At 36.6% G+C, this 26,722-nt stretch overlaps 1 protein-coding gene across 5 annotated transcripts in view; it reads right to left on the bottom strand.

The window, feature by feature from the left end:
- Positions 1-26,469, bottom strand: part of ldb2 (LIM domain binding 2) — a 98,268-nt gene extending 71,799 nt beyond the window's left edge. For all 5 annotated transcript variants that reach the window (XM_023328964.1, XM_023328966.1, XM_023328965.1 and 2 more), the window contains exons 1-2: positions 26,192-26,469; positions 3,538-3,640 (exon numbers count right to left, since the gene is read on the bottom strand). In XM_023328964.1, coding sequence (XP_023184732.1) covers positions 3,538-3,640; positions 26,192-26,323 — 235 coding nt within the window. In that variant the 5' untranslated portion in view covers positions 26,324-26,469. The remainder of the gene's footprint in view (positions 1-3,537; positions 3,641-26,191) is intronic.
- Between the last annotated feature and the right edge of the window lie 253 nt (positions 26,470-26,722).

Below are 26,722 nucleotides of genomic sequence, written 5' to 3'. Positions count from 1 at the left end.
TTAAGTGAACAAAAGAAGAAAATCTTAAATTTTTTTATCCATTGCTGCGATATCTTTTGGGATGAAACGTTTCCGTTCATCGGAACAAACGTGTCTCTTTTTCCGGGTTGCCACGGAGAATTTGGGCTGGAAGAGAGCAGTCTAAGAAAATGTGGAACTTCATTTCAACAATTTTCCTTATGGTTTTTGAAACCAGGCTGTGTACAAATCAGCAAAATATATGGGTTTTCTTAGAGATATCTGACTCAGGACAAATGTGGATTAATTTAAAACAGGCGAAGACCAATCACATTCAAGAGGCAATAAGAAATCAGGAAACAATATTAGATGTAGTTGGTGAATGCACATGCTAAACTCCAGATTAATCTCCTTTTTCCTAATGTGCCCCTAATTCCCCCAGACTAAAACTGTGTTTTAAAGATGTAAAGCAGAGCTATCCAAAATGTGACCGGGGGCCATTGGTGGCCCTTCCAGTGTTTTGGTGATTTACTAGCACACATGGTTGAAGCAGCTCGACACTTTCTGAAACATTTTTGAGGGTCACATTTTCCATTGAAAATCTACACAAAAACATGAGATACATCACAAACTATTTCTTTTTTATTAAACATTTTGTTTGTTTACATTCTAATTTCATACTAAACAGGGCCAACAAACCTTCAAAGGCTTTTACTCACACATGAAATGAAACTTGGCTGAACAGGTCAATAACAAAGTAATGTTTTCAAAGGTTTGCATTTTAATCAACATTAGTCCCTTAGTTTCTTTTCTCAATGTATTGATTGGTTGACAGGCGGTGCTTTCATGGTCTTGAACCTTAATCTGGAACTATTAGCTGTTGAAAAGTCTTGAATTATTTTGGTGTGTTTATTGTCATTTTAATTAGTTGAATATCTGACAGGATGTTGTTTTCTGAAAGCTACAAAGTTTTTCTCCTTGAAGAGTCAAGCTGTTCACAGCTGTGACTGCAACCAGAGACTGAATCTCCAATCAGCCGACGTTAAACACTAAAGTTGGTCATAAGGACATCCCTTCAACTGTTATTTATTAATAATTATCATATGCAGTAGTTGGTTATGCACAGTCTTGGACAACAACACTTCCCAATTTTTTGCTTTTCTTCGACAAACTAGTAAAATTGGAATGCATTTTAAGGTGAAGGTGTTTGTGTGAACGTGTGCAACTTAGCACACCTGAATGTGAATCGACAAAAGCTCGCAACTGATGGTGAGTCATCATCGCCATGGTGTTAAGCCTCCTGTTCCCGGGGGAACAGGGTTACCATCTCTACACCGGTGGGGATTTTTATTTTTACATTTGAAAAGCAAAGCTGAGCCCAGCTAACAACACTCCTCCACTGCATGTATCTCTGCTCTCGCTTCCTCCTCCTCCTCCACCGGTGAGCTGCGACACACAATAACACACGCAAACGCAGCCGACGCCACTCACACATCTGGTTATTTCAGTGCACCATGTCCTTATCTATGTCTGTGTGATTTTCAATATGTTTCAGAACAAAACATGCAAATGAGATGGAGGGAACAAAATCACAAACTCAGTCAGAGCATCTGCTTTGGAGTTTATATGACAAAATGTATAACATAAAGTTCTGATGTTTCTTGAGTTCAAAACTGAGTTCAGAAACTGAAGCATAACAAACTTTTAAGATCTAAAATGAATGAGTCTATAAATCCTCAAGGTGGGAAAGAAAAGCAACATCCAGCATACACTGAACAGGCTGAGAATTATGACTACCAACAGAAAACGTAAATATCCCTGATTATCTTTTCATGTCGGTGGGATAAATAACACAGTAAAAGAAAATGTTTTCCTCAAAGTTGATGTGTTAGAACCCAGAAAAATGGGTAAACATGACTGCCTAGTGGTTTATTACATACATATTTACAGATCAGTCAGTGCTGACCCATGTATACTGCCAAAAATACCAACAATGCATCATAACCAGAACATGGAGCATCATAACAAGGTGTCCTGATCTGATGAATCATGTGTTCTTATACATCTTATGGACGCCCAGGTGCATCTTTGTCTGTCAGAAGGGAAACACATGGAACCAAGATGAACTATGGGGAAAAAGAAAATCAACCAGGCAGAGTCAGTGTGTTTTGGGCAATGTTCTGCTGGGAAACTTTGACTCCTGCCATCTACGTAGCCTGTACCACAACAAGATTGTTTTATACAAACTAATATACTAATATATTATACCAAGTTTGGTATAATATATGTATTAATATACCAAAACATGCATAACATGCATATATATAAATATATTGTTTTCCCATATATATAGGAAACAATATATAGTTTCATATGAAATATATATATATATATATATATAATATATATATATATATATATATATATATATATATATAATATATATAATATATATATATATATATTATATACAGATATATATTAGATAGATATATCTATATATCTATATATAGATATCTTATATACTATATAATATCTAATATAGATATATAGATATATATCTATATAATCTATCTATATCTATCTATAGATATATATATATATATATATATAATATATATATATATAGATATATCTATATATATATATATATATATATATCTATATATATATATATATATATATATATATATATATAGATAGCTACTAGATACGCTCTCTCGCTATCTATATGTTTGTTTCCCCCTCCACATCCACGCTTTTTCCCATTCCACTCTCGCTGTTTTTTCACTGTCACCATTTTCTCCAGTTGCACCCGCCTCTCCACTGACCCAAGTCCTTTGTGCAAGTCACCCCATATATTAGACCTGTGATGAAACTTTTAGAAATAGGTTGCCAGTAGTTGGGTGTGACATTGCATCAATGCTCAAACACATGCAGAGTAAAAGCTAGAGAGAGAGAGATAGCAATTTTCTCAGGGACACAGAGCAGAATGCTGTGTGGAAAAAATATTGTTTCAGAGGTAAAAATCTTTACTGAGAAAGTTCACACATTTTTTTGTTGTTTTCAGTGAGGTGTTATAGAGGTATTTTGGGAGAGTAAGAAATCAATTATTTGACTAGAAACTTGGTAAAGGAAGTAGCAGGTTAAAGAGAAGTAAAAATACAATATGTCTTTTTTTTACTTCAGCAAAAAATCATTTGAAGGAATAATGAACACCACAGACAGAGGTCTTAACCTATGTGAAAGCTAAGACTTTCTGTAAAACAACAGCTTTGCTTCACAACCTGTTTTCAACTTTGCCTCCTACAATGTAATAAAAATCCATCTAATTGATAGATGACGATAAATTGAATTGGGAAGATTTTCACAAGATCCAGATTAGCACAACAATAACTCATGAAGTGGAAAATATAAAGCTTGTAAAAGCAAAACAGCAGGAAGAGCAGCATGTAACATGTTAATGTCTCAACAAACGAGCCCTTACAATGAAACAGTTTCACAGTTATCCAGTTCATTCTAACAAACACAACATTTTATTTTATTTTTTAAAAAAAGAGATGCCTGCAGTATTCTTACTGTATCTCTTTGGTCCATCTTCGAGGCAGAAGGAGAGCGTGAGGGTAGCATCTTCCTCGAAAAACTCTGTAGCAAAGGCGTCCCACCACAAACTGTCACTTTCCTGTGAAAAGAAAAACAGAATCAAAAGTTTTAGTCTAGATTTTAAGACTAAAAACCCAGTTTTTAGTCTAGATTTGTAGGCATATGATGTACCATGAAGTACCATCAGGTTTGTATTGCTTCAGTGTCGTATAGGAAACATTTACCAACCCATATTCTTCATCAAGGTCATTGCATCCTATTGCATTTTTATACAAATTCAATACTGATTCTTAATAATATAACATTTTTTGTAGTATAATGTGACAGCTTAGTTTATTACATGAAAAAATATAAAAATGCACATTTTATATTTCAATTTATGTTAAAATTAAATAACGTGTTTGAACCACAGTTTTACAAGATTTAAATTAGTATGAAAACTGTTGGAACAGAAAGGAAAAGTGTAAATCAGAAAACATATAACTCCATAAAAGACAGAACTTCCTAATTATACCTATATTTACTGCAGAGAGGCGTTTCCCCTCTCCCACATGTTGCTGAATGTTGTAATCCAGGAGTTTTCCAACTATTTTCCCTTTGCTAAGAGAAAGACATCATCATCAAGGTGCTACTGTATCCAGGCTAAATAATAAGAAGAAGTATGCACATCAATTCTTTCAAAGTAACACTGATTTTAAACAAAAGTTGCCTGGCAGCAGTGTACAGTTTTAGCATATTTGTTGGCTTAATAAAACACCTACAGCAGCCCAGCTACTTCAGGTAACCTGCATAATTTGTAAACTGACATAAACTTTGTCAGCTCCCCAAGTTACCTCAAAATGACCAAGCAGTCTTCATGATTTTTCTAGTCTTTGTCATATATATGTGCAATCAATATTTGTGGGTTTTATTTTTAACGAACAGTTCTGGCATTAATTTTTTATGGTATTCTGATTTACTGAGTATCAATATAAAACTAACACTACTAATAAAATAATACATTTCAACAGCAGCATTTCTTGTTTATTTTCTGAACTTAAAGCTATAAGAAGTTTGAAGTTTGTATATTTTAAATGGTTGTTTTTAAAGCCAACATACAGTAAAATTTGCAGTATTTTTACTCAAGATAAACAACACATCTCCAGCTCAAGCCCTAATGTAGTTGACTGTTAATAATTGTAATAACTTTGACAGTAGCAACAATAGTATAGTAAAAAGCAGCTTTAGCAGTAGCAATAAGCAGAGAATGTGGGGAAACTGCTATAAGGTATTTCTAGCACTGGCTCTGGTAAATTGAATTTTTTACTATGCATCTTCTGCGGAAAAGCTCCTGATAATTCTGGCGGGGTAACCCCCATGCCCCTACCTCCCTCTTCCACCAGCAACGTTAAGCTGATGCTAATTTACTTTGACATGTTATGACAGATCCCCACGTTTCAGTCTGCGCAGGAGCTGAAGAATGGCAAGCACTTCCCAGATGTTGACAATTAGCGTTGTCACCATCGAGCAGTGTCAGGCCTGATGAGCGGTGACCGGAGCGCCCCGCGGGTCAGCGTGTCTCATCCGCGGCAAGCCCGACGCAAAGAGGAGGGCATGTGGTGCGCAGTCCCGGAACATAACCCTAATCAAGCCGGGTAATCAATAGACGATCATGAGCTGATGGTAAGCACGACACAAGTGAGATTCCACAAGCGAGAGCTTTAATCACTGCAAACTCTCATTTTTTTCAGCATTAACATCTCTACTGTAAGATCTTGCAAGTTTTTGGATAAATGTACAATACATTTCAACTTTTGGACAAGATGAAGCTAATTGTTATGGTAAAAAGCAGCACCTTTTAGCAGAAATTATTATGATTTTGTTAAGTTTATAAAACTGTACTAAGGACATATTCATAAAGTTTGATTTCCACTTTTCAGATGTATTTCTTTAAATTCACACCAACAAAAACAAGCAAACTATTAGGTCTGAAAGCAATACATGTTTTATGTAATTGGTTACAAAAATTTTGAAAATTGATTAAAATACAAAAATAATAATTAAAATTTTTGCATGAACTAGAAAAATATTAAATAATGACCTTAAGCAAAAACTTGAGCATCTGTGCTCACTTGTTTTGTTGCCACAAACTGAGAAAAGACGTCACCTTTAAAATGACACTATTGACCTGTAATTATAGCGCTCCCACTGGGTCAATCAGAGTAATTGCTCACCCCAACAGTGCAAAAATACATCACTTCCCTCCGTGTTACGCAGTAAAACAAACTGATAATTGATTACATGCCAGGAGTTTGTCTGAGTGCATTCTCACTTTTAAAAAAAATTCAGAAAAATAAATTGAATCTGGTAAGCTAAAGTACGACCCCGACTATACAGTATGTCCTCTGGGGATGAGCTGCATGCAATGCCAAGTGTTTTTGTGTGTGTGTCACACTGTGAGAATCAGCAGGTGTGAACAGCCAGCATGTGTGTGGTGTCATGTGAATACATCTATTTCAGAAAGACAGAGAAGAGTGGCACACCGGGACAAAAGAAACGGAGAGAGAGTGAGACTGAATCCGGTGCTGGTCGGCATTCAGACGGAGTTCACCTCATAATCCAGCAGCAGGAGGAGGCAGGCACTCCCGGGATTGACAGTCAAGTGAAGGGTAACCAACACGCTCACTGCACTCACACAGCAGCCCTCAGCCATCCTGCTGTTGAAAAGCTACAACAACTTTTATGAAAGTCAAAACAAATTAACTTTCTTATATATTATTACAAATAATTTGTTGTCAAAATATTTTAAAGTTAGCAAGTTCACAAACTGAAAATTCTAACGTACTGTGCATCATATTAATGTGTCTTAATTCCAGGTTTACACTTATTTAAAGAGGAATTCTCAAAAATCATGATCAAATGCCCAAATCTGATTTGATCAGAGATTTAAATAACTTTTATTACATTAGTTTGCAATAATAAAAAAAAACATTTTATGTGTAGAACTATGTTTGTAACACAACAAAACAAATCTTTGCAGTAAAGCATGGTGAGCATTCTGATTTTATAGAAAAACTCAGCTGAAAGTTGAAGAACTCATGCCTCAGACCTAAAAATAAAAAGAACCATTTTCACACACAAGAATAAAGAACATAAGTAAACTGACCATAAGGTGCAGTTTAACATAAAAAATGAAGGGAAATGTGTGGATCCTATTATAATACAAAGTGTTATAATGTTATAATACAAAGTACATGTGTTCCCTGATTCCATTCTATTCTATTCCAAATTCATTTTCCCTTTTTTCAGAAGTTGATCATTTTGATGATGTAAAACCTAAAAATAAAAAGTTCTTTCTTCATTAGAAAACACACAATATTAACACACTCTAAATTGCATTTTTTTTTTCTATGCAGGCATGGGCTTTAAACATAATAGAATTTAAGTTCATAATCTTACGGATATTGTTCTCCCATCAAATTTTGTCAAATGAAGTTGTTCTTGGTCTTGTGATGTAATGTGAATTTAAGATTTAATCAAAGCTTTGTGATTAATTTCTGAACCAAACATGTTTTGTGTATAATTATTTATGTGAGGATCTCCAGATGTTTTCCTGAACCAAACAGAAAGCACATTTCACAGGAGTCACTGCTGGAGTTTAAGAAAGGTATCTCATAAACGCATGATATAAATTTCACCTAAGTTTAGATCTGAATGATGACAACTGGTTACTGAATTTGTCTGTGTTACAGAAAACCTCTTTGTTTTAGTGTTAGTTATATGCTACTTTGCCACAGTTTTCCTTTCTCTTTCTGTTTTCAATATTTTTCTGAACTAAAGCATTCCAAAAAACAATGTTCTCCACTCAAACTTAATACAGTTCATTTTGGCAGCTGCCCGCTATTTGACTCAGACCACCCTAAAGAAAGAGAGCATTTCACATAGAAGCAGAGATGACAACGATGTCTATTGTTTTGTCTCCATTAGCTGCGTTTGGCCCAGCAGGGTTCAGCCACAGACGATGTGGTTTTGTTTGTGTCTTTATTGAAAAGTCTCCCGATGCAGACAACAGAGGAATCTGAAAATAACCAGCAAATTTCATGCTCATGAGCAGGATTTAGCTTCAGCATTCAACACAATTAAACTCCTACTGCACTAACAATCTAGCATATTGATTTACTGATTGAATAATGTAATTAAACTCTAAAACAAACTCCAGTTGTAATTTTCAAGTAAACGTGCAGAATTTTGAATAATTTTACCTGAAGTTGTAAACAAACTTCAGTTATACTCATATACTTACAGACAATTTGGAGATAAGAGGCCAGTTAACAGTTATGTCTTTGGACTGTGGGATGCAGCCGCTGTACTCAAAGAAAAGCCATTCATGCACAGGGAAAACATGCAAACTCCATGCAGAAACACTCAGGTTGGGATTTGAGCCAGAGATCTTCACACCAACTGCACCATCAAACAGTAACCAGTAGGATTAAAAGTTTTTGAAAGCCTACGTTTTTAAAATTCATGTATTTACCTTGATGTCAAAGATCAGACCAAGCCTACAGCTGTATATGTCCCACTATAAAAATCTGAAGTCCTACTTAGAATTGAGAGGCAGAGTGGAGTTGCCTCACAACTTCTTCCTGGTGTGACACTGAATTACAACTTGTGCAAAGCTGAGCCACCAGACTGGCCAGATTACAGTCGAGATCTAGAAGAGAGGAGAAACTGGAGGCCAGACAACACAAGCCATATGAAACCCACATCTGAAACTAAACCAACCTCAGAGAAGAATTACAGCCTGATGCAATGAAGAGTGTAAGTAGTTTTGATTTCATTTTGTAATAAAGCTAAATATTTATCATTTTTAAAAAGCCGTCATCACTCTCCACTGCTAGACTCCGTTTTATTTTTATATTTCTCTGCCTCTTCTCACATCTGTCTCCCTCTCGCTGTCTCCCATCCTCCTTGCTGCTACCCAGTGACAGACAACATCCTGCCTTCATTCACGCCCGTGGACTCTCTGACGAACCACGTGGCATGACGATGTTTGTTGTCAAAACCAACAAATCAGGCTGACTCCAAGGGACCTTAGGTGAACTGACACAGTCGCAGCCGTGACGGCCTTGACGCCCGTCAGACGATAAGGTTCTATTGATTCAAATGAATCGCACCCCATCTGAGGGGGATTTATCAATGTGTCAATTGCCCACTAGCCAACCACAAATCACCAGCACAGGCCAGACCCAGGGGATTTACAGGGAATCAAGTGGATTGGACAGACAGCATAGTAAGGATCCTCAGTAAATAGCAACAGAGCTGAGGGTTAAGTCCTGGCATAAAGAAACATCCATACAGAATGGAAAGGCAGTCAGAGTTTCATGAAAACACTCAAGCATGCCCTTAAGAGATGCATATATACACAAACAAACCGGAATGCTTTCAAAGAGAACAATGCACTGTAAACATGCTTGCATTCACTTTTTCCCACTGCCTCTGTTTAACATGGACCGGTTTACCAGGAAGCTTTTGTCAGTCCGAATCTTTTTGTTATCGCCTTCAGCCCCTTGTGGCAGAAAAGCCTCCAGGAGTGTAGGCGTGTCAGGGGCCTGATCTTGCAGAATTGCCAATGACTGAGGTCCTATTCAACTTTTGAATAGTTCATAGTGCAGCTTACTGTTGTGTAAAGAAAAATGTACAGTGGCAAAAAAAAAAATCAAAACTGCTTCAGCTCATTGAAGAACATAAATTGACAATATAAGCAAAAAAATTGTGCCAAGTGACTCACTTTACAGTCTTTGTGCAACCTAGAAACTATACAAATTCAAAAACTGAGCGTGAGCCCTTAAAGTTCAACTGAAAACAGCTTTAATGTGAGCAAACCTATCATACTGTCACTTCCTCTTTAGAGTCATTTTTGTGACAGATACTTTACAAATGGGCTTAATAATAAAAACTACTTCTAATCGAATCCCAAGTGCTACAAACAAGTTTACAGAAAGTTTCTGTCCTCCAATCAAGAGACGGATCAAACAATATGGAACCGTTTTCTTCAGTCGATAACTTGCTCTCCTTAGATATTTAGTCCAGATTTTTGAAAACATTAGTTGGGACAAAGGTTCCTATTGTCACAAATCTTTTACTTGAACAAGAGCGGAAAATATATTTCTTGCTAAATAATTTGGAATCTATCATGAAAACCTGACAATGTCAACTATGACAATCATGGAGAAAAGATTTTTACCAGCATTTTGGAATCAGTTATCAGATTTGATTCATATTAAACACACTTCACAGCAATCTGGAAAAATGTTTCTATTTATTTAACATGTTTTCCACTGTTGGTTCCATGAAAAGATCATCAATAATCCAATTGCATGCATATATAATTCACCATATATAATTACCCCACTTTATGTGGTGAACTGAACTGTTGTGTGGAAGTAGAAAATTTTGATACTAAATACATTTGATTTTTATTGTATTTGCTTTTTTAAGCTCTGAGTAAACATGTTTTATTATTCTTAAAAATATCTTGATTTTTGAAGTCCATGCCACATAAAATTTAGTCCACATCTTCTTTTCCTCTTAACAAACATTGACTGAAATGTTACCAATTTTCCTATCAAAGTTTATTAAAAAAAAAGTTTATTTACCCATAAATTGAATTTTGTACACTGAATAACAAATTTCACTAAATAAAATCTTACCTAGTTTTATTTTTTCATTTGTAGATGGCACAAAAAGATTTAACTAATCTGTGGTCAATTACAACTTTATTCCATGAATTCTCACGTATAGTTATTTAAGACCAAACTTATGGCATTTTGCATTTGCAACATTTTAAAACTAAACTATTTTTTTATCCTGGATTTTTTTATATGCTGTTATTCCAGAGTAATTTTCTGAATTTTCTGTCATTTTCATGTCTCAATAAAGTATGTTTATGAAAATGGTGATAAGCTAGTTTACCCATAATTTGGATAAAAAGATATTTCAATGTGGTTCCAGTTAATCCTGTGGGAACAAAATGTATAAAAATTCATCTCTGGCATCATAAACATTAATTTTTAATCAAATTTTTTGGGTTATGCTCACATCTTTGCAACATTCAGAGCCTCAGCGAGGTGATATTACAGACTTTTGTTGCTCTTTTACTGTGGATGGTGTTAAAAGGTGTCAAAAACAGATTGTTAATGAAACCCAGATTCACTGGTCAATAAAGTAATGTGTCAAAGAATACGCTACAGTTTTGCAATGCACACAAAAATACTAAGTAAAAAATTGTAAGTAGCAGCTCCTGCAGCTACTAAAAAAATAGATTTATTATTTATTCTTAACAAAAATGACTTTTTGAATACAATTGTGGCTATTTTCCTCCATGTAATGATGCTGCTCTGTTATTTTTTCAATAGCTTACTAAAAAACAACGATTACAGTTTTGAAAACCCTACAGTTAATATTTGTTAGTTAAAGAATAACACAATTAGGCTGACTTGGTTTGGACTTACTGTTTCATTTTCTGGTTTTCCCAGTATGGCTGAGTGAGATGCTAAATAAATACAAAGAGACAGAGATGCCTGAGAGAATAAACCTTTACCTCATTGGCAATGGATCTTTAGTGGTGCTTAAACTGACAAAGTAAAGCAATTCCCTCCATACAGCCATTGCTGTGATCATTTCTAAGACCCAGGACACACTAATGTTAGACATCAACATGTTTATTCCCGTGGGTCTAGAGTGCAGACTATACATGCTGCTGCATTTGGCCACCATACAGGCACCTGCCACGCATTAAGGAAATGAAGAGAAATGAATGCAGCGGGAGAAAGTCATTGCCCTTGAACAGCCTCTACACGTTCCCCAGAAATGAACTTTATCTCTCTGGATGAAGTCACTGAAAAAGTCCCCAAGTTTAATTTCATATCTGCCAATTTAGTTGGGCTTCTTCTTCTTCCCTCCCATTGTCCCTCTCTTTCACTGCATCAGACTTCATGCACTGGAGTCACAGAACTGGTTCACATATGTTCCACAGAGCAACAATGTAGGAAAGGTCAGAGTAAATACACACAAGTCGTTTGTCTGGCGTTTTAAAGAGAGAAACTCAATTCAGAACAAGCTTGAAAAATGACGGGAGACAACATTCAAGACTGCTGGCTTTCACCCAGAATGGAGCCGGATTGATTCCTACAGCAGCAATAAAGTCACTTGTGCTGCAGATACACACTGAGGAGCGACACTGACTTACTGACAGGGGATATTTTCCTCAAGATATCAGTCAAATGTACAAAAAAAAGTATCTCTGCTCGTTCAGAAAAAAATCAATAAAAGTTTGATGAAAAAAACCCCGCAGGAATTGCACAGTTTTGGGTTCATAATTGCAATAAATTTTAAAGATCAATAATGTTTCGTTTACCATACTTTAATTGTATAATCTTATCCAGCACCGTTAGGGGGTTGAAATGATACAGTATTTTTAAACAAAAGCTACGGATACATACCACAGATGTTTTTTGATCTTATTAATCATTACAGTGGCGAGTCATAAGGTTTCAGTCAGAGCCTTCAATAGACGTCAACTATACCTGAACGATACACGTTCTGAAGGACGATGCAAAAACTATTCAAAACTATTCACCACACCGAGAAACAGGCATCCAATAATATGCCAGTGAATAAAAATACGTCAAGTAAGGGAACAATGCACATATCAAGTAATACATCAATGTATATATTAACAAAATACACAGGCAACAGCGCATATAATTGTACAGCCAGCAATTTAACAAAACTTTTCTGTTTCCTAGTTCAGCTCAACATCAATCCATACCTGCTCAAATAGCACATCTGAACGATTAAAAGAAAAAATATTAAGTAAAATTTGTATGAGAACGTAGGCTTATAGAAAAGTAACATTCACTCATTATTTGTAAATAAAATCCACAGGTTGTTGTACTCAGTGCTAGCTGTTAGCCACTCGTAGCGTTCATAGATACAGTCTTTAAAATGCCTTACAAAGTTCTTACTGGTCTATGTTAGTGAATCCAGGTTTGGTGAGGATTTTCCTCCATTTTTAGTTATTTCTTTTTTATCCGTTGAAGGACGTCTTAAAATATGCGATTTTGATAAGTCTGCAACTATCTCAACCCGAGTTGAAGCAAACACAACTACCATTTTTAAATAAGCGTTAAATATACAAGTCCATTTTTTTAATAATTTAGCATGATTAATTTTCACAGTATAATCTTTTACTTAATGTATTTTCATTATGCTTGAAATGAATAAATGTAAACTATTAATAAGATTTAGCAATGCAGTAGCTAAATCCTATGTGTACGTTTGACACAAACATATTCCTTGCATCATTCTTGGAGTGACCCTGTACAAAGCAGTTAAGAGTTTCCACAAATGTTAGATTGTTTTAGCTTCATCTGACCTGATGAATCAAACAAGATCAATAGCGAGCATAATGCCACTGGATTAAAAATTAGTCTGATGTTCTACTACCGAGAGGCTAATTGTTGACATCACTCAAAACCCACATTTACAGTGCCAGTGTGTCCACATGAATTTATTTCACAAAGATAAAATAGGAAATAATTCTGGAGTCACAGCTTGCTCTAGACTGGAAGAAGGTAATTAATTCTGTGTAGAGTCAACTCTTCTACTGGTAAAGTTTTAAAATCAAACAATATCCTAAAACTTTTGCAACACACAACATACACAATTAGCCAGCCCTCTTGGAAAGTTGCAGATCAGCTGCTGTACAACACTCGCAATGACACATCACTGATGCAGATACTGAGTCACAGGTGCAACTTTTCAGCAAAGATTTAATCGAGAAGGGTGCAGTACCCATGACAATATCAGTAATGATGAAATAAATTTACAGTCTATAGTCTGTCTCCATCCTTGGTCAGAATTATCAAGCTCAGCTCATTTACATGGAAAACTCCATTAGACTCAAACAGCTGATCAGCAAAATGATGAAACAGCCAGAAAGCAGCACAAAGCAGAGCCTGGCTGCTGGTGAAACCTCCCTCGAGTAAAACTTCCCTCTCTATATTTGCTGCTTTCACTGGTAAAAATATGCAGCTGGAGTTGCACAGCTTTTTATGAGCCAAGCTGCATGCAACAATAAAACCCGGTGTCATACCACTTTGGATACACCTTCTGGATTGCTATTTGTTCGATTTACGGAAATGAAGATAAACCCTTGATTAGTTAACAAAGCTGATTAGGGAGACCAAGATTAGGATGATCCAAACAATTTTATTTGTTCTTTTGTTCCTCTATCTTGTGTACACACAGATTTACTATGAAAACCCTTTCACTGGGATTATCTCATAATTTTATCTCATATCTATCTCATAATTTTATATTTTTGTTTTATTTATATTATGCAATATGACACCTGCAACATTGACCAGAACATTAGTTTTGCAACATTAGCATTTTGATATAATCATTTAAACAAAGATAAAGATATGCAGCCTCAAATGGCTGTTACTGTCTGTGAAGACTTGCCCATTTTATAATTTATTATTAAACATAATGGATGAAGATTTTATTCACTAACAAAGATTTCTGGTTTTCTTTAAGGTTTGAGCAGACAAATTCAATTTTTCACTTTTTTAATTTTTGATGGACAATAAGGCGTCCAAATTGTTTTTCAATGTGTTTTATTTCAAATAAATGTAACAAATGTTGACCATAAAAGATAATTAAAAGTCTGCCACGGGTTATATTTAGGAAGTAAATTTTAAAAGCAACACAAAATGACAAGAATTTCCAGATTTTCTCCAAAACTCAAAACATGGGATATTAAAAAAACATTTAGTTTGTTGGAGGTTTTTTTTTTTTGTTATTATGCCAAAAACATAGAATGAGTAATTTCCCACAGTTCAAGCTTTCACTGTGTCACTCAAATATTTGCCAAACAATATGAGCACAAACTGTTTCAGATCCAAGATTTCAACCTGTGACCTCTTAGTTTCAGGACGGAGTTGTCAACCATGCTGAACAGAGAACACAACAGGACATGGACTGACTGCAGGCACGTCTGTCTTCTCTGTTATCTGAGGGGCAGAGCTGCCTGGAAGGAACCATGGGAAAGAGCCAGGAAAAAGGTGGGTCCATTGTCCGAGCATCCTGCTGGATGTGACTGACGCTTGTGATTTCACCGGAGCTCTTTTCTTTTTTTATACATTTTTATGAGTTTCTGGAAATATCCTTTTCTAACATCATACATACAATGGGACACTGCTAAGAAGCACCATTTTTATATATTTTCACATAAGGACAGAAATAATAAAATCTGTAAGGGTATGCTATTTTTGACACTAAAGCAAAAATATCCATTTAAGAGTACATATTACTACATTGCACATTTGACAATCCAAATATTTAAAGCAGTACCACACTAAATTGTTCAGTTGTGTTAAATGAGAGCCAACAGAATCATCACTGTGATGTGCACAAACACACCTGCTTTGATCAACTACAAAAACTACTTTCCTCCTTCCAAGGTTACTTCAGTATGTCCTTATCGGGCTTTTTAGATTGAGTCAAAATAACCTCTAATTCCCATAGGAAGCTTCTGAGAATCTAATAAAAAAAAGCTTTGACACTGGCATGTTATTCTACAAGAGTTTTGTCAAAAAATGTCAGATTTTTGTTTTCTAAGAAAATTAGAATTTCAAAAAGTCATAATTTTAAATATTGGTTTGTGAGCTAAACTTTGAATGTAAATCTCTTTGGATTCAATAGAATTAATCATATGTTGTCTCCTTTTAATATGAAAAAAGCTCCAGTTATGAAATAGAGAGAGTAAGATGTCTCTGTACCTAAAAGCTAGTCTATTTTTTTAACAACCAGTCAAAATGTTTTTTTTTTTTTATCTGTTGAAACACTGGCTTTACCATAAAACCTCTCTGATTGGCTGATAAGCACTCCTGACAGAACCAGTACACCAATTGGAAATTCTTGTTCAGTCGGATCAGGAGAGGTGTCTAATCAATGTAGTGATAAATGTTCTTGCTTGCATCATAGAATTTGCTATTTTTGTGTAAAAATCTCATTGTTTTTCTTCTGTGCACTGAACTGGTGCTGAGGGTCATTTAGTAACTTTCTTCATCCAGATCCAATTTCAAAGTGAGAATCCATCAAGACGTTCAATGACCTGTAGCAGAACTGACAGTTGCTAATCTCTGAGTGACTTCCAGCCAGACAAAACTGCTGTTGGAGCAGAAAAGTCAATAATCCTTCCTGCTAAATAAGAGATGAAGGTGACGAAGAGTTAGTAAGTAAGTCAACCACCAGATCTGACCAAGTAAGATGTTCTTTTAGTTTGACCCCTTATGGTTCTGGTGTTGAAAGCTATCAAATCAGGGGTGAGTCAAAATCAGGCTGCAAATCTATCTGCATCCGTTTCCGTTCTATGGATTCCGCTGTATCAACAGAACTGCCATGAACTTCGTCGTCGTTCACTCTTCACCACCAGTAGGCATCATCTCCAGAAGGAAAAAGGCCATACCCATACGTCATGCCAGTCATTTTAAGAATGCCTACTGGTCCCTAGAAAAACAATAAGAACCCAGATATTATCATAAATCAATAAAATCCCCCCCGGATGCCACGGACCAACCTTGAAAATTGGATGTTATTCTGCTAGCACTCAGCAATCGTCAAGAACTAACAGGCGGAAGTAAAGGTGCAACACAAATAATCACCCGACTGGAATACGGTGCGCTAAATAGTAGAACATAATTTAACTAAGCTTACAGGCAGATGATTTGCCTCAAGGAATTTTAATAATCGAGGTACCTGAATCATTTGGGGACTAATGCAAGTTTATTTCCTCATAAAAACCAAAAACCCTTGCTACAAGTCATAAACTTTTCCTTTTAGTCTATCGTAGCAGTTGTAAAGTTAGCATTAGTGTCAATTATACTTTTGATTTTTGTGCTTCTACTTAAAAGTAAGCAGGCCTTGGTTTGATTAATATTTACTTCTTCTTTTGTTGATTAATGACTATAACCATGATATGTAAAGAAAGTTTGAGTATCCCTGAACTAATTAATCTATGAACAAGACCTCGTTTTTCTTTCAATTTGTGACTACGTAAAAAAAACATTGATGGAATAATAAAAAACATTGAATTAATGGCAAGTCTGTTTAGATTGTAATTTACAAACATGGTTGTCCAACTTATACAAAGAAAGCAACAGCATATTTATGAGGCACATAAATATGCCTCGTAATGTAACACGAGGCATACCGTATGTGTTACATTCACATATGTCTGAAAAGAAAGAAAATCAGGTTTCACTTTTAACTCTTCAACACTTTTATACATTATTCATTCTTAGTCCAAATCTTTAATACCCATTTCATATATTAGGTCACATATTGTGTCAATTACCTATATGTATCTCTAAGCAGTAATTTTATATAATATAAAAGAATAGCTTTAAAATCCAATAGAAAGTCAAGTAGCAGCTACAAGCTGTGTGTGTCTTAGTTGGTTACATTTTTGTAAAATTAATAGATTAATTACATTTTTGTATGTCAGTGACTGCTCATGAGTGTTTAAACTATTTTCTAATGTGTTCCATAGGAGAATAAGACAAGATACAAAACTTACTGTAAGACGGTAAATTGAATTTTGTGTATTTCTGTCTCTATTCAGAGATTTCACACCAAAAAACAGCTTTCTAAGAAAAAAAGCAATAAACAGGCATGAGGTATTCAGCTCTGACACCAGCTTTCTGTGGATAAGGTTACTTTGTCCCTTCAAAATGATCAGTCTGCCTGCTCACCTTTTAGCACTATTATTCTTTAATTTAGCGAGGCGGATGTTGCCGGGGACTTAACGAAGAGACGCAGGATTAATGCGATTCAGTCCTTTCAGTGACTGGCCAAATTATGAAAATGCAAAATGTCTTTGTTTTTAATGTGAGAGCACTGAGCGACGTTTCACAAGCCCACAAAGGCAGACGGCTGCTCTTTGTCAATAAGCCTTGAATCATAAAAATGGAGCATATTAGAGATTCAGCTGATAGAGGAATAAATAAAAATAATGCTGTTGATTCAGTGAAGCGAAGTAAACACAACATTTTTGACATATCGAGACTGTGTTGCTTTTTCTTTGTTTCGCTATTTAATGTGTAGGAGGGAAAATCAGTGCAGAGTAATGCGACATATTTCTTATACAGTTAAAATAATCATTAAACGGATCACTGAATGATTAAAATCAGCACTGACCAACGTTTATCAGTTGAACAAGGATCATCAGCACTACTAAAGAATGTTTGAATCTTAATTAAATTAAATTAAAATAAAAAATTAATCATCCTAAAAGAATCACAAGATGGTCCATTCCTAAGAAAAAACAGGAGTGCAAACTGCCAGAGACCATGAAGCCTTGTACTGTGACTCAATCCGGTCTCCTTCTTTGACGGCTGATTTTCTTTTGCCTCTAGACGTGTGTTTTAAAAGCAAATTTCTGTATGATGTAAGCATGTCTTCCCAGGTGTCAGGTTTACATCATTGCATACTGGAGCTGTAGCCAGTAATATCAGAGCTACTGCAGTTTTTTGACTGGACGCCGATTGTGAACTTCCCAGCTGAAGACAAGAACCAGATGTTCTTGGGTGGGTGCTACAAAGCTTTTATTTTCAGTACAACGGTGATATCAGACTCAATACATGTCAGTTTTCATATGACCTACAGACAGTAAAAGCCTCCATTAAGGCCACAATGTATAATATGTCTTAGGAAGGCAGATTCTCAAACATAAACCTCTGGCTGCGTTCTTGGTGGCTCATCTTTAATCCCTCCATGTGAACCTAACAGCACACTGCCAACTTGACCTCTACACCATAAGCCTATTCATGTCAATCTGACACTTCGCGCTGATGGGAACAGATCCACTTTGCTCCTGACAGGAACAAGGGATTTTACCATAATGAACACTCCAGTTCCCCCAGTTCCACAGAGAAGCCAATGAGTCAGGTCTGCAGGCCCATTTAAATAATGAGAATGAGACTAACTATGTGCAATAGACACAAGAATCCAATAAAAGGCCTGCCAATCATTGTTACTGATCGCATGTCTATCTGCTGAGGAGGAGTGTGACCATTAGACCCACTGTCAGCAGCAGCAGCAGCAGCGAAGCCTCTGAATGCAGCCTGCCGGGTATTATTGCAGCGGCTCCATTAAAATGCTTTTGTTTTCCTCCTGTTTCTCCCTCTGTGTTGTAGTTTTACTTACAGTGTTATTCTGCGTCTCCGCTCTGTGCCGCTGAATATTAATGCCCTCTATGCTAATGGCCCTGCACCAGCTGAGGTCGACCAAGCTCCTCCTCTGAATGTTAATCCGCCTTTGTACATTTGCATATGCTTAAGTGTCGAATTCCCCCACAAATCAGCGCAGCTCCCTCCAAACGCCGGAGGTCTGTGCCCTCCGTGTGACTGCACCGAAACAATGTGGTCACACCGTATGCATGGCATCAAACCCACATCACAGCCTGTTTAGATTGCCAGGTCAGCGCAGGTTCACGTTCACTAAAATGAAGGTAATGGGATAGCAGTTGGTCTGGCACAGAAATACAGCCAGCCAGGTAATAAGTATGAATGGAGTAGGTAATAAGGTTGGGATAGAAACAGACCCTGAGTAATCACAGGACCAGAGTCTGCTTTAGTGGCAGCAGAGGTTTCAGTTCAAAGGTGAGCTCAGAACCCGGACAAACATGCGATCAGCTGCGCTGTTGGCTTTTATTAGGCCATATTTCCATGAGACTATGGGGCAGGTACAAAGGTTGTTACTGAAAACAAAACACACCAAAAAATATATTATCTGCGACCTGAGGAAAGTTTTCTCAGTATGTAAAAAATGCAGGAGTCCAACTGACAAACCCAACAGAGCATGTCACATTAATTTACTAGGATAAATTATTCTCCTTCAGTGGTCGAGAGAGTTATTTTATCAGATAACAGGAATACTGAATCATTTTAATACCTAGGTTATTATTTCTTCTTGTTTGTCCTAACAAAACCAAAAACGATTAAAATAAAGATAGAACTGCTGCTACAAATAAAAGTCTCCAGGTTCTCAACAAACTCAAGAAAACCAAAAATGTTGCCTCTTGTTGGCTTAGTCTACACATAAACCTGGCTGTGGAAATGTTATAATAAGAATATTAAGATTACAAATATACTTAAATGTGAATATGCTCTTTGCTGGCAGTGTAAAATTTTACTGAATTAATTAGTCAAATCTTTTTCCTGATCCTAATCTTGATTTAGGTTTATTCTCTAGAAGAAGCCCCCAGTGAGATCATGTAAATAAATTCACATCAGTCACTATTAAATAAAACAAACTAAACTAGTAGTTGAAAAAACAGACAGGTGATTAAGGACAGAAATTCAAAGAAATATTTTGTTGACCTTTAAGCTTACCGTCACCCTATTTATTGTGACATGTATGCTGGAGAATCATAAAATACATTTTAAATGGGCTAAAAATATTTAAGGATCGCTTTGCCTTCTGAAAGTTCAATTCTCTTAGTGTCTAACTGCAATCAAAAAGAAGTGCATCCTGCCATTAGTTCAAGCAATCTGCATTTTGAGGTAAGTGAACATTCATCAGCACAGACTGAGACTATGCATAGAATAGCATGAGGATTAATGCTAACCTGCAGTAGCAAGATTTAGAAGATTTGTACCTTTATCAATCTTAAGAATTTTCTGGAGGTTTTCAAAATGTTTATACAGAGGTTGCAAGGATCAGAAATTCTAGAAGACACCCCACTAAAATCCCTTGTGTTTTTATTATCATTAGTGTAACTGAGTATAAAGATTTGCTATGCAAAAGGCTTAAGAAGTATATCTGTTGAACAAGACTCAACAGCAGCTCTCAAACCATTGTGGTTTTAAAGACTCAAAGGACTTCAAGTTCAAGTTAAATTTTTTCTTCTTAATGAAACTGTTAATCTATCTCTTAGCTTTGAACTTTAATAGTCAGTTTTTTTCAGATATGAATGAGTCAGAATATTAAATTGTGTGACGTTTTCTTTGGCTTCTATGAAAACAAAACTGACCTGACTGTTAGCAACACCTTTAAGCTATAGATTTGAGCTCATTGGCTTTAGTTGATTAAGATATTAAATACATGAATGAATAGTTACTTGTTTGTTTTGTAATGCATTTAATTTAATACCCAAAATACAGTGTTGAGCATTGCAGGGTGACTGCAGCTTATCCCCACAATCATGGGGACAGAGGCGAGGTACAGGCTGCAGGTCCATTTAGAGAACCAACATGGAGACAAACAGTCTCACCCATAAGGTCAATTTAGAAACAACAATTAACCAACAGTGTGTGTTTCTGGAATATGGAAAGAAGCCTGTGTACTCAAATAAAACCCACACATGCAGAGGGGAGAACATGCAAACTCCACGAAGAAATGCTTCAGTCGATGTTCAAATCAGAGCCCATATTCATCCAAAGCAGCAGCACTAACAAGCACAGAATGAAGGGAATTGCAATAAAAACAACTACCATTATAATCCATTACTATTTTATTTTTTGAACAAACTCCAAGAATTTTGGCTGGAGTTTGTAAGCAAACTATCAGAAACAGAAAACCAGAAGTATTGTTGACCAGTTAACATAAAACTGACTGTTAAGGTAGGAAACAGAAGGATAGATTATACTGTATGTGCAATCATTAGCACTGGCTCTGCTCTACATTTTATATCTCTCCACCCACATGCATATCAAGTTAAATAAAGACACATTTTGTTGTAAGATTAAGAAACAAACCTCACTGATGCGAATATGTGTACAGTCAAATGTAAATGTCAGAACAAATAAAGAAGCTCTAATGCATTTCTCATGTCAGACAAGCAAATGCGTGTGTATTGTTGACTTCACTTTAACAACTGTCATTATTCAGTACTACAATAATCTATTTTGATATTTCGCTATAGGTGAGTCTGCTCCCACTATTGTTTGCCTGCATCAGTAGCAGAATAATTCATAGACCCACCTATGCACGTGACAACTGAGAGAATTTCAAAAAGCAGGATTAACATCACTCAACTCTTTGAGCACTTTTCCAGAAGGCAGTGCCAAACTGCAGCATAGTAAGAGAACCGATTAAAAACCGACTAATATCAACAGCAAAAGCAGTAGTCCTGAGTCATTTTAGCCTGAGCAGGTTGCCAAGTGCAGTTTGAGCTTTTTGTTGCAGCCAATAATTCCACTTCTTTCAATACATTAAGCATCTATTTGTAAGGTTAACATTTTTGACTGGACCATTGAAATATAGCAACCAGCACAAGTAAATTATCTCACTGAATACTACATTTAAACACTATTTTCACATAGTAAACCTACTTGTTTTCTGAAAAATGTTAAAATATGCACACCTACAGTTACTCTTACAAGTATTCCTACACTTTAAACCCAATACAGTCTCAAATTTCAGTGTGTTTTTTGTTTTAAAACTTTCACTGAAAAGTGAGGCATGCACATGTATCCAATTCTCGAGTCGGTATTTTGCAAAACCATCTTTCCCCAAGTCTTTATAAATACTGCCTCTACCTCTATTTGAACATACAGAGATTTATATATTTTTTGCACTATATCTCAAGATTAAATAGAGAGCGGCATTGAAATAAAATTTCAAGTGTTGGGAAAGATTCTCAAATAGAATTAAATGGGGACTGTGTCAACCTTTCTATTTGGTTTTACACTTAGCGAAGCGCTTCTGCATGAAGATGAACATCTGGCCAGGTCCTATGAGTTTTCCAGGTTTTCTTTCTTGATTGTCCTGGTTTTAATTCAATCAATCAACTCTAAACTAATTTTCGGTCCCTGCTGAAGGAAAATGTCCCCAAAGCATTATGTAGCCACCAGAAAGTGTCACTTTTGGGGGGTTTGTGTTCCAAATGATAAAAAGTAATAGTTTTTCATCAGAAATAGAGTTTTGCATGTAGCCCAAAAGGTAAAACTCTGGTCTCATCTTAACTTCTCACCTATGTATTTCTTTGTTCTCTTTTTGACTTGTTTCAAACTGCAAATGAAATTTCTAATAACCTCATTTCAATAATAGCTTACTACTTGAAACGTGCCAAAATAAAAAATACTGGATTGCAGAATGCATGACAAATAATTACACTGTCCACATATTGTATTCTACCACCTGAGCTTTGGACCTCTGTAGCTCATCCAGAGTCGTCTTCAACCATTTGACCAATCTCATTAATATTCTTCCTGCCCAGTTTGTCTCATTAGGTGGATGGCCATGTCTGTGGGTTTGCAGTTGTGCCATAACTTTTCCATAGACTGAACAATGCTCTGCAACATGTCCAAATTTGGGATCTTGCTTTTGAACCGATCTCTACTTTAAATTTCAACAACTTTCTCCCTGACGTTTGTTCACTGATATTCTCCAACAAACTTCTGAGTCTGTCACAGAACAGCTGCATTTTGATTTGAGACTAAATTATACACAGTATTTTAAATGACTTCTGAAGGCAAATTGTGGCACTGGATTTTATTTAGGGGGTTTCATAGTACATAGGGATAAATAGAAACCATGCTTTTTACATTTATACTTTGTAATATATTTAGTAAATAATTTGTCCTTTTCCTTATACATTTATTAAATTGTGATGATCTATTACATAAAATCCAAATAAAACTCACTGAAGGTTGTGATTGTAATGTGATAAAATGTGAAGAGGTTTCAGGGTAGTGATACTTTTTGTAAAGCTTAAAGAAAGGAGGTCTAAAATGATCTCCTCCCGAAATTACATATAACATCTACTAGGAATCGTCCCAGTTTTTAAATCTAGTTAAATGCTGGAGATTTTCATTATGGTCTGCAGAAGTGATTTGTGTAGTTCATGCCACATAAATCTGCTTGAATTTCAGTTATTTAAGTTTTATTGCAGCTTATTCACACAAAAAAGATCAAAGATCCCAGAAGTCAAAATAGTATACTGCACACTAAATGTTTTGAAATTAAACAAAAATGAATTCAGCTTATGTAGCGGATAATTCTTAAATTCATGCGCCAGCAGAAAAAGAAGCAAAGGAAATGATCAATAATTTTTTACCTGATTAGTTTAATTATGTCAGAGAATAACAGGACAGCAATTTTATCCCAGCAGTACTGTCGATAAACTTAGAGATATCTTTTGCAGATTTCTCTCCAAAGACCCCAATTGCTTGTTTGACTCTCATACTTCTACTTACATGGTCTAGTTTATTAATGTGAGCTGTCTTTTAAAGTTCAGTGATGAGAAGCGGCAGACTGACTTCTCGTGCACGGTCCGGTCCAGCAGCTAACCACATAAACGGCTGCAGCTTCATGTGGAAAGTATGACATGTATCCCCTCAACGTCTTAGTTAAGATACAGGACACAAATATAGCATTGCTACAAAGTTAAGGATTTTTTCTTCATTAAATGAAGCAGTTTTAGGTAAAATTGTGGTTTGGGTTTTGCTTTCATGAGGATAATTATGATATAATTATGTTAAAAGCCTGAACCCCACTATATGGCACATCTGGATTCAAACAAAACTCAAGGCTTTTTTTGTTTCTCTCCTATAAGACAAAATTTTCAGTAGTCAAACAATATGCACAAAGCATATGATGTATATCCTGACTACTGAAGACAGAAGGAAAGAAAGATAGAAAGAAAAAAGACAAAGAGGAGGCTGAAAATGCAACTCAAGCCAACAGCAACAAAAAGATGAAATATATTTTTAAAAATACAGAATTTTGCAGGGTAAAGTATTGGTTTAAATGGTAGTGCACCTAGAGCTGTGCAAACGTCTGGAAACGTGTGTCTACATGTCCATGTGTCTGAGATTGTGTGCGTGGTGATTGCACTTGGTTTCTGGGTATGTGTGCTACAGGAGTTGAGGTCCACTGGGGCTCTGCATGAATAATGCATCAGACTGAGGCTGCTGCTGCTGCTGCTGCATCACAGCAACATTGCCTTGGTCGGTCTGCTTAAAGTTGCAAGTTTCTCCTCTGGAAAGTCAGTTTCTGTAAGAGACTGCAGTAACTCAACTGGAGCCCGAATTTAGACATAAATAACTGCAGGAAGCACAATTCAGTTTCAAGCATTTTATAAAAAAAACTGATTTAAAGTATCAAATATGTAAAATTTTAATTGGAGTACAACATATTAAATGCTGAAACAATATGCTGATTACTTAGTTTATAATAGAGCTACATTACATTACAAAAACCTGATAATGACTTGTTATTGCTGAATGGCAATATTAATATGCCATCAACACAAATATTCCTTGTTATTCTCTTTCTTTAACATCTTCACAATGTTCCCACCACTTGTCTTGAGCTTTAGGAAAATGTCAAGATCTATAAGAGGTGTTCGCCTGGGGAGACTGAAAGTCATCCAAATAGCCAAATTTTTAATTGGTAATCAGAAATGGAAAGCATGGCGAGTGAAATATGCAGTGATGGAGCATTTCAGGTATATTTCTGTTTTATTTTACACCATATATAAGAAGAACATGTTTCTTTTGGCATCTTAGAATTGCTATATTTACAAATTTCCACATTTTCGTACAAGCAGAAGTTTGGACATAGAATTACATTTTACAATTTTTATGGTGAAATCTTGAAATATGAAGAACAGGGATCATTTAAAACTAATTCAAGATTTTTATTGCTTTTTGCTTAAGATGTCCATCTCTTTTAAACTTGACATGTCAGATGAACTTTTTATCTGCAGATTCACACATGTTTGATCACGGAACAGCTGCCGGAGACAGATGCTCTCCATGCAGCTCGCAGTGGGATCACCAAAGGTTCAGGCTGGATGACACTATACGCCACACACGCTTAGAGCCCAACGACTTGAAGCATCAGGAGACTGACAGGAAATTAATTCGTCCCCATGTGCAATCATAAATTTGCAATCAGGACCACTTTCATTGAGGAAGTTTGGCTTAAACGGGTTGAACGGTGGATTTGCGCTTTAGCAGAAACTCGCCCATGAACTTAGAAACTCTTTTCCAACGGTTTATGGAAATATTTTAAAGCCAGGCAATATGTAAATGTATGCAAATTAAATAGGTTACATGAGGTAATACATTTACTTTGCCTCAGTCACTGCAGCCTAGTCGGATAGTTTTTTTCGACTTCTTTATTTTAAATCCCACTCTTCAGTTTCCTCTAAGCTCAGCCCCTTTTAAAACCTGTGTCTTCCATTAAAACTGTCAAATCCTGCTTTCACTGGAGTTTCCCGCTTAAGGTGGATCACAGGTGATACTTGTGCAACGCAGTTTAGCACTTTAAATTGCCACATGTACTCCTCTCCTGCACTAATCATTTTATTTTGTCACTAAAAATGGTCACCATTTGTCCCAAGATTAAAATAAGTGCTGCGTGTTTGCAGCGTGGACTTCACACGCTGCTGTTTACTTTCACCTCAGGAATGTTTGGCACTTTGGCATCCGTATGTCCTGAATGACGGACCGTCACAGCTTATCTCTCTCTCCAAACCCTACTCTTCCCTCCCTCCCTTCCGCGTCGTGGACCTTCCAACTCTGCCTCTTCCAGTGTCCCGTTTTCGCGTGACGGCCACGTCCGGCGGACTCACCTCTGTGCGCGTCTGCAGCCGCTTGTTCATCTCGTAGATCCGATACTCGGGCTGGACCATGTAGGGCGAGTGTCTTCTGTAGAAAGGTCCGAACGGAGAGGAGTAGAACGGGTCGTGGGTTGGGTTGGACATGGTGGCTCCTGGCGAGGCGCACGGCGCGATTTCAACATCCAGCGGACACAGCAGCGCACATGGGAGTGCGATGCTCTCCGACAAGCCCCAGTTGGAAGCAGCCGCTGTCGAGGCTGAGCTGCACTCTGCAAGTTGGCCTGCCTAGTTCCCTGCTATAGCGTGGTGCCGGAGGAGGGAGGGAGGGAAGCGAGGGGGAGGAGGTGGGGGAAGCGGCGGAGTTGGGTGGGGTGGGGGGGGGGGGCTTGAATTGAAGGGGGGAGGAGGGAAGCCAGTTTCCTGTTCCCTCAAGACCTACTCTCAGTTTTGCACTCTTGCAAAGTTCAGTGTGTGGTGTTGCACGCGTCTCTTTCTTTGTGTGTTTTCATGTTTGTTATTGTTCAAATTTCACATGTTGGATCG

This window comes from Xiphophorus maculatus, chromosome 23 (genome assembly GCF_002775205.1).
Source record: "Xiphophorus maculatus strain JP 163 A chromosome 23, X_maculatus-5.0-male, whole genome shotgun sequence".
Taxonomy (NCBI): Eukaryota; Metazoa; Chordata; class Actinopteri; order Cyprinodontiformes; family Poeciliidae; genus Xiphophorus; species Xiphophorus maculatus.
The sequence above is the reverse complement of the archived record's forward strand: the minus strand, read 5'-3'. Positions and strand labels throughout refer to the sequence as shown.